We start from the raw sequence: 9309 nt of genomic DNA, 5'->3' as shown, positions 1-9309 counted from the left end.
TTTTATTTGTATTATTTTTATACATCTTCAATAAAAGAATATATAAATAGACACGTTAATATCTATTAATGTACTGTTATATATAATTGTAGATAGGCCAAAATGTTGGCTTTATGGTAGGAAAGCTAGATAGGAAGGTGACTGAGAAATTTAATTGACTAATCTTTAATAGGAGGGGCCTAGAGCATAGAAAAGTAGGAATCCTAATAAATGAAGGTATAATGTTAATGTTCTATCAAATATTTTGAATGAATGAGAGTCCTTCACTTGGAGTATGCTAATTGCTCAACACCCTCTTCTCTATCAAAGATGTAAGGACACTTGGACAGTAAAGTAAGGCCAGCAGAGTGGGGGCAATTGCTGTCACATTCACTACACAATTATAAAATGATGCTCCAAATTTATATAATAAAGTCATTAACAAATTTTTGGCAATGTCAATGGTTGCACCAAGGAAAGTGATTAGTGTTTTAAGTTTTCTTTTAACACTTTTTCCCCCCTCTCCCTGTTATACAATGCTGTAAAGGGAACTAGACGAGTCAAAAAAAGTTCCATAGACTGCTTGGAATTCGGTGCACCAAACCAGACCTTAGAAAGCAAGATAGAAACGACACTGCAAAAATAATACTAGTAGACACTTTTACAGAATGACAATGCTTTAGAATGGAATATAATGGAGATGCTATGCTATTGCTGTGTATGACAGGCTAGTGTTGACAAAAAGAAAGGAATGATTAAAATAAGGCAGTAAATGGTATTAGTTTAAATGTGTCAATCACTAATTTGCATGGTTAATTCAAGAAGTCTAGAGAATGGGACATTACTTTCAAGCTTCAAGTGAGTAACACATTTTTCTATAGAAAAATAAAAGAGAAAGATGAAATATCCCAGTATCAAATCAATAAAAAGGTTGGTCAACCTTCAGCGTCACAGCACTCTTTACCCCTTTACCTTGGGGACCTAATAAATAAAGTCATGGGAAGCATTTCATTTCATGACCAAATGGGATCCCAAACCCCTTAGCCAAAGCCACTGAAAATGTCATTGGGTCCAGAGAAAAAAGCAAACTGGAAAATGATCTATTCCAGTACCAGGCCTATCATCAACCCCAGAATCCATGTACAGTAGTACTTGTTGCAAAAGAAAGTGAAATTTGGCCAACAAAATGGCATCACATGACATGAGACAGGACCAGGTTAAAAAATAATGTGCACCATGGCGGCATATGGAACAACCTGGATAATCCAATAGACCCACATACATCATTCAACATGTAATTTAACCAAATTTGTATCACTAACCAAAACATATGGGTATCCTCTATCTGCAAGTAACACATTAAAGACAGAGAGCCTGCATATTTGGATTACCACATAAATAAAAAGGTACCAATACAAGTATAATAATTATAAAGCACCATATAGATGAGAATTATTATCAAGACATGTCAATTCTACACCGTGGTGTCAACATTAAATACCATGTGTTTGTGTATGAATCAAGTATGATATGATGTGACTTAAGCAAAGGACCTAAAATGTGGAGGATGAGGAATGATGTTCCTAACTCCCTTCGAATAATATATGCTCTTCTTCTAAAGTGGTCCTGTCTTTGACAACCGAGACCCAACTCTCTATTATCTTCACAACTCTTCCTTCTGAAATCACAACCAAAGTAAAGACTCTTGTTGTACCACCAGCCTCTGGTGGTGAGTTAAGGGAACTTTGATCATCCGAGTTCCCCTTGACTTCGTCTAGCGACGTTTTGACTCTAGGAACTATGGCCCCATTCAAATATATGGTGTTGTCAGTGCCGGCTACAACCATTTTCCTAAAGCCTTTGCCATATGCCAGCTCTTTGTGCATGTGGCCAAACACAACCAATGGAATAGAGACTTGATTGTTCTCCTTTATCATGGATATTGCTTGTGCTAGATCTGTTATACAATAAACTAAGTCAAAACAATATCTCATTTCTCGTGGCATGCATTGTGTCTCTTACATCATATTCGCAGTTTGCATTTTAATAATCAAGGCATAGTTCCACCAAAATTGAAAGGGCCTTGATAGAAACGAAAGACAATCTAGACTTGATAGCTAACTTGATTCTGACTACCCAAACACACAATAGGGGATGCCTTTAATTACAACCTAGCTCGAACTTATGTTTTTACCTGGGTCACCATGATCACCATTACCCTTAAATTCCCAATCTTTGCCGCATATATCATTCACAGCAGAACCAAGGCCTACAAAAAAGATAAAAAAAAAAATCAATCTTTATATACCCCAAACTAGCAAGCACCTTTGGAGTTGATATTATTATATCAAAGTTGGCAAGCAATTGCACCTGTAGGTCCATTATGTGCTAGTAATATAAGAAAATGATCCTCTGGTGTGCCATGAGCAGCTTTATGGATTCTCCTAGCACTTCCATCCATGTCTTTAATTCCATATCTAAGAGAAAGCTTAAATTTGATGAGTTGATTTTGAGCAATAATGGGGACTTCAGTAATTATAGAACTTTTCACATAACATGATCCACTACTTGCCAAGGCACAAGAGACCATATGACTTTTGAAAATCAAATTGCTTTTGGTACAATACACACCTTGCAGCCAGGAGCTTTTTGGGGAACAAAGCTTTACCCCCACAGGAAAATGGCCGTCCACCAACAACACTCACTTTTATCATGGGAAAGTCTAAACGTTGATAGGCCACATGCTCCTCGCCAAGGCTGAGTTTTACAATAATAGATTCAGCAATCAACAAATTGATTAAGGAACACTATGGAAAATGCAAATTATTATTGTGATCTATGAAGGAAACTAGCCATGAAAGGAGGGGTTTTTTTTTTTTCGTTTTTAATAAAAAATGGAAAAGGTGCTAAGTATTCATGTTCCACCACAGTAATTGTAACTTCTAATGGGAAGTTTCATGCCCAGTGAGAAACTAGACATCAGTGTCTTAAAATATCTTTTGAACCTTCTAATGGACCAGGAAAAATGGTCCATCATGTCACTACTATTTTATCTTTTGATAACAGGATAATTCTTTAGCCACCCATGGCATTGTAAAATGCATTTCAGCAACAGATTGCATCAACAAGAATATACTTATAAGGTAAATATACACAGCGTAACACTAACAGATGGAAGGGGGAAAAGAATATCCCAGAATAAATATATTCCTTGTAGACTCTTACCATTCTAGCTGAAGCTGCACATTATCCTTCTCACTGGCATGTAAATTGAAGTGTTAGTTCAAAATAGAACTAGATTCACCACATGAACCTCTCCAGAAAGTAAATTTATCTGGACAGAAATAGATTCACAACAACTTTATGACAAACATGTCAATTTTACCTTCCAGAAAATTGCTTAGTAAACCAGGAATCATGGTTTCCCAGTATAACTGCTTTAGGAAATTCAAGATTGGCTACACTCTGAACAACTTCAACATTTTCATCACCAAAATCACCTAATAAAATTCAATACAGGAGGACAATCAAAAGAAGAAAGAAACAATAAGAAAGCGATGGCTCACATAATAAAAAAATCATAGTTAACCTTAACAGTTACATAATGAAGATAAATTAACTGGACATAAACACAACATGAAGTGACATGATGATTTATTCAAGGGTCTGACTAGTAATGTAAGTCATAGTACTAGAATACTCCTCAGTTATCTAAATGCAGATTTTTCACAGGTTACACCAGCTTTATATGTACCAATTAGTCCATGATGAAGCAGTGGCTGCATGAGACTAACACCTAGTGGGGTAAGGGGAGGGTGGATTATGTATATAGCCTTATCCTTGCAGCTTGTGCCTTTCTAGGTCTCAGTCTCTTGAACAATGGCACCAAAATGCATTTAGGAAACTCATCACAGTGCTTTAGGTTGTTGATCAGCTGAAACAAAAAAACTTGCCTGTAAACAGCACCAAATCTGGCTGCACTTCAATATAAGTCTAAATTAGATTGATAGATAGGTGGGATTTACATCTAATGCTTGTTAAATAAGTTGATATGAAAAGTTAAAAATATTTATTTATTATTTTGTTTTGCATGAAAAAAGATAGGAATTTGAGAATCCCTGTATTAGTACTTTATATATATATGCAAAAGGAAAAAGTTTTTCTGATCAACATGAACAAAATTAGAAAGAGGAAACAACAATAGTACCTGCAAAAACTCAAGTGCCTTAGAATCTTCTTCTAAGTTCCAGCAATCGTGCTTAAGAAAAACACGAAGAGCATTACTTGTAGAATTGTTGTAAAAATAGCAAGTTTTTTTGAGTAATGGAGAAAAATAGAAGCTGAGTTCGTAAATAGGAAGAGAAAGAGAGTTTACCACATCGCCGACGACGGCAATACGAACAGTGGATGCGGCCATTGAAGAGCGTGAAGAGTTGTTCCTGCAGCTCAAACTGAAGCTGGAAGAGGAAATGGTTAGCGCGTGACAAGACGCGCCAAACATAGGTGCGGCGGAAAACCTTTGCTCTATCTTCACGCGCTCACCTTACTCTTTGGACTTTGGAACCTGACACGTTATTACAACATGCAAGTTGACTTTCTTTTATTTCTTTTCTTTTTCTTTAAAAAAAATTAAAAGATAAAAAAAACACTCTTTTATTTTTAATATTGAATTAACAATGGTGTTTTTTTAAATTGTGATCTACTGTGGTATTTTTTTTAAAATGTGAGATGATTTAATGTACGGAGTATAAATCGGACCGTCCGATTTTTAAGAGATACAAAAATCGGACTGTCCGATTTTTAGGTTCACAAATTGGACCGTCCGATTTTTATACTCGGACCGTCCGATTTGTGTTTATCCGATTTGTGTACTCCAAATTTTTTTAATTTTTCACACAAATCGTTGAGTCTGATTTGTGTACTTCAAACTTTTAAAATTTTTTAAACATCAGAGGATCCGATTTATGTACCTCCCATAATTTTAATAAATACAAAATATTATCATGTTAAAGTATAATACTATTCTACTTCCGTATCCAAATTTTTTAGTCCAAAAAAACTAGTGCCAAGTGTTTGGATGTCTAGATTGTTTGAAATTTCCAATTCATTCACTTGGTATACATAACTTGAAGAGATCAATTAGCTTACGACGAATGAAAATCAAGTCAAACTCATGGAAACTAAAGATACATTGAAATATTTGATATATATACAAATTAACTCAATATCTTTCATTCATCAAAGGGAAGAAAACAATGGCATTGTTTTCCATTTTCACAATCCTTTTGTTACTGTTCTTATCAAATGCAGAAGCTGCAGTGAAAGGAGGATATTGGTATTATGACAGTGGCCTTGATCCTTCAGACATTGATTCCTCTTACTTCACACATCTCTTCTGCGCTTTTGCACAATTAGATTCCACCACCAACCACCTCACTTTACCTTCAACCGCATTCTCAACCTTCACACAAACCGTTTTGCAGAACAACCCTTCACTCAAGACCCTTCTCTCCATAGGAGGAGGTGGTGATGGCTCTGCTCCTTTTTCTACAATGGCTAACAATAGCACTTCCCGAAAAGCCTTCATAGATTCTTCAATTCAAGTAGCAAGATCAAACAAATTCCATGGCCTTGATCTTGATTGGGAGTATCCCAGTTCAGACACAGACAAGACCAACCTCGGCCTCCTCCTCAACGAGTGGCGCGCAGCCATTGCTCAAGAAGCTAGCTCCTCTGGCAATACACCATTGCTCTTATCTGCTGCGGTTGCCGGTTCTAACCAGATTACAAATTTACAATACTACCCTGCTGAAGAAATTGCAAGTAACATGGACTGGGTCAACGTGATGGTGTATGATCTTTTTGTTCCAGATGGGGCTGGTTCTACACAGCCACCAGCACCATTGTACAATCCAACAGGACTATTCAGTGGAGATCAAGGAATCAATGGTTCATGGATCAATCAGCTTGGTGTTCCACCCAACAAACTAGCAATTGGGTTACCCTTTTATGGTTATGCATGGAGTTTGGTGGATGATAATGTTCATGGATTGTTTGCTGCTGCTAATGGTGCGGGTTCAATTCCTTCTGGAGGTTCAACTCCTGTGTATAGGGATATCAGGAGTTTCATAAATAATGGGGCACAAACTGTGTATAACTCAACTTATGTGACAAATTATTGTTATTCTGGAACTACTTGGGTTGGTTATGATGATACTCAAAGTGTCTCTGCTAAGGTTAATTATGCCAAGGAAAGAGGATTGATTGGATATTTTGCATGGCAAATTGGTGGGGACGATAATAATTGGACACTTTCCAAAACTGGTGAGTTTTATATGAATTTGTTTTATTTCATGCTTTACAATATATGTTCAACGATTTTCTGTTATTTTATATTTTGAAATTCTGATAATATTGCAGCTTCGGATGCTTGGGGATCTTAAGGAGGAAGGTCCGGACACAGTTCACAGAATGATATATGATGTGCAATATACGAATAAGTGTGGTTTCTAATAAGTAATAACAAGGCCAAGGCCAGTGAAGAAATAAGTACCTTGATTTCATTGCCATGTCTTATGTATGTTAAAAGTATTTTCTTTTAGGGTTAAGTACGATTTTGGTTCTTAAGGTATAGGCCGAAAAAAGGTTAGGGACGAAAAAAATTTTCGGCTTATCCTATAAATGGTTTTTCCATTAAAGCAATGAAATTGGATCAACGCTGCAACGCATAGTTATATAATTTAAGGGAATATTTTTTTTCTATCATTCTGTAATCTGTGACATTTCTAAGTTGATTAAACCACAATAAGATGTTTATTAAGTTGTATTATTATTAATTTATTATTATAGTGGTTGGTGTGGTAAGCAAGAATGACATTGGTAGCGGTCCATTTACTTCACGAGAAAATAATAAGATAATATGACAAGAAACAAGTCAAATAATTATGGCGGTATGGTACAAGTAATTTGCTTATTTATTATGTCATTGCTAAAATATAATGACAAACATAAGACAGATATGCAATTCAGATTTCTAAATTCATTCATTCATTCCATGATTTTAGCATAAACAATGATGGGTCAAACAAACGTCATTATATATATGACGGATCAAGTTAACTCCAACATTGACACACAAAAACACAACAATGGCCATCAATACCAAAACGCTTTCACTTGCAATATTCACAATCCTTGTTCTCAATGCAGAAGCTGCAGTCAAAGGAGGGTACTGGTACTATGACAGTGGCCTTGTTCCTTCAGCCATTGATTCCTCTTACTTCACACATCTCTTCTGCGCTTTTGCCAAACTAAATCCCAACACCAACAAGATCACGTTACCTTCATCCACCTTCTCAACCTTCACACAAACTGTACAGAAAAAGAACCCTTCCGTGAAGACCCTTCTCTCCATAGGAGGAGGTGGTGAAGGCTCTGCTCCTTTTCCTACAATGGCTAACAGTAGCGCTTCCCGCAAGATATTCATAGATTCTTCAATTCAAGTAGCAAGATCAAACAACTTCCATGGCCTTGATCTTGATTGGGAGTACCCCAGTTCAGAAAAAGAAAAGACCAACTTTGGCTTACTCCTCAGTGAATGGAGAACCGCCATTACCCAAGAATCCAGAACCTCAGGGAAGATACCATTGCTGTTATCAGCTGCAGTTGCTGGCTCTGATCAGATATCACCGCTGAAATATTACAACGGTGAAGCTATCTCGAAGAACTTGGACTGGGTCAACGTTATGGTCTATGATCTCTTCATTCCAAGTGGGTCCAAAACAACGACGAGGCCACCGGCGCCGTTGTACAATCCGGGAGGACAGTTCAGCGGAGATCAAGGGATAACGGCGTGGATTAATCAAGTTGGAGTTGGCGCTAAGAAACTTGCAATAGGGTTGCCGTTTTATGGGTATGCATGGAAGTTGGTGAATGCTAATAACCATGGATTGTTTGCGGCGGCTAATGGCGGCGGTTCTACTCCTTCTGGAGATGGGACTCCTTTATATACTGATATAAGGAGTTTCATAAAGAATCAGGGGGCAAAGAGTGTGTATAATTCAACTTATGTCACAAATTATTGTTACTCTGGAACTACTTGGGTTGGTTATGATGATACTCAAAGTGTGTCTGCTAAGGTTAATTATGCCAAGGGAAGAGGATTGCTTGGCTATTTTGCTTGGCAGATTGGTGGAGATGACAGCTGGACACTTTCTAAAGCGGGTTAGTGCTCTGCATTTCTTTTAATCAGGGTGTTTAGTTATAGTCTTGTGTTGATTAAAATGTAGTTAAACTAGTTGGTTGTTATTTTTATATTTTAACACTTATTAAAAGATAACCTTTTTGGTACGGTGCAGCTTCTAATGCTTGGGGATCTTAAGGATGAAGGGCAAGGCTCAGTTCTGAGAGTGATACAATAATATGAAATAATAATGTTTTCTATCTACTTGTGTTCCACATTAAATATAGCATGTATTTTCTCTGAGTTGCACTAGAGATTGGAAGTTAAAGTTGTCCCTATATCAAACTTCATCAATAATACAAATCAGGGATATGCAATGCTAAAGGATTATTTAACGGCTAAAAAATTTTGATATGGAAGCAAAATAAATGATATACTTTAACATGGTAATTTTAGGTGTTTTTTAAAATTGTGGGAGTACGCAAATCGGACCTTCGATTCGTGTTTAATAAGTTGAAAAAAAATTCAGAGTACACAAATCGGAGGGTCCGATTTGTGTTAAAAAATTGAAAACACTCAGAGTACACAACTCGGACCATACGAATTCTTTGGTCATGAAATTTTGCTTCACAAATCGCATAGTCCAATTTGCAGCTGATGGAATTTGAAATCTGAAACGTGAAATTCGGACCCTCCGTTTTTCTTGTTTTGATTAATTTTTCTTTTACATTTTGAGAGACATAACTCGCAGGGTCCAACTTCTGCTTCCTCTGATCCCACAACAAGGTGAAGCTGTGAAGCACCCCTCCTCCCCATACACGAGTCCAACACTCCCTTTACTTCCATATTCAAATTAAAAAGTGTTATTTAACATATAGTAATAGTATAGTCAAATTGGGTGTGAAGCATTTAATAAGAAAAATACAAAAATGCAAAAATGCATACAATTAAATTAATACAGCTGCAGCATTAATGTGAAGCTATATCTAGATTGTTAAAAATTTCAAACCCATTCACTTGGTGTGGACACCTTGCATAAGTAAATAAATTAGCTTTGACAAATGATCACACATTTGCTTCACTGGTCAAAAACTTCACATCCAATTCTTCTTTATAAATAAATAAACAAATATCAGAACCTATACACC

General features: G+C 36.5%; 3 protein-coding genes across 7 annotated transcripts; 2 read left to right on the top strand and 1 right to left on the bottom strand.

The window, feature by feature from the left end:
- On the bottom strand, positions 1241–4566 carry LOC107641029. 4 transcript variants are annotated; one of them, XM_016344550.2, is made up of 9 exons: positions 4355–4566; positions 4187–4237; positions 3734–3954; positions 3365–3479; positions 3205–3237; positions 2611–2736; positions 2350–2456; positions 2174–2248; positions 1241–1936 (listed from the first exon to the last, which is right to left on the bottom strand). In XM_016344550.2, exons 3-9 carry the CDS (start codon positions 3762–3764, stop codon positions 1563–1565), a joined length of 861 nt encoding a protein of 286 aa, XP_016200036.1. In that variant the 5' UTR covers positions 3765–3954; positions 4187–4237; positions 4355–4566; the 3' UTR covers positions 1241–1562. The 4 variants fall into 4 exon arrangements, with proteins under 4 accessions (XP_016200036.1, XP_016200026.1, XP_016200044.1 ...); XM_016344540.2 differs by having other exon boundaries at positions 3933–3954; positions 4355–4560; XM_016344558.2 differs by having other exon boundaries at positions 3734–3913; positions 4355–4559.
- On the top strand, positions 5194–6778 carry LOC107641020 (acidic mammalian chitinase). 2 transcript variants are annotated; one of them, XR_001620371.2, is made up of 3 exons: positions 5194–6303; positions 6400–6481; positions 6524–6778. XR_001620371.2 is itself a non-coding variant. In XM_016344531.2 (2 exons), the coding sequence occupies exons 1-2, from the start codon at positions 5235–5237 to the stop codon at positions 6420–6422; spliced, it is 1092 nt and encodes a 363-aa protein (XP_016200017.1). In that variant the 5' UTR covers positions 5194–5234; the 3' UTR covers positions 6423–6778. The 2 variants fall into 2 exon arrangements, 1 of the variants encoding a protein (XP_016200017.1); XM_016344531.2 differs by having other exon boundaries at positions 6400–6778.
- Positions 6930–8567, top strand: LOC107620344 (chitotriosidase-1). Its single transcript, XM_016322522.2, has 2 exons — positions 6930–8202; positions 8337–8567. Exons 1-2 carry the CDS (start codon positions 7128–7130, stop codon positions 8357–8359), a joined length of 1098 nt encoding a protein of 365 aa, XP_016178008.1. The 5' UTR covers positions 6930–7127; the 3' UTR covers positions 8360–8567.

Source organism: Arachis ipaensis, chromosome B01, assembly GCF_000816755.2.
Source record: "Arachis ipaensis cultivar K30076 chromosome B01, Araip1.1, whole genome shotgun sequence".
Taxonomy (NCBI): Eukaryota; Viridiplantae; Streptophyta; class Magnoliopsida; order Fabales; family Fabaceae; genus Arachis; species Arachis ipaensis.
This window is presented reverse-complemented; position numbering and strand designations above follow the sequence as displayed.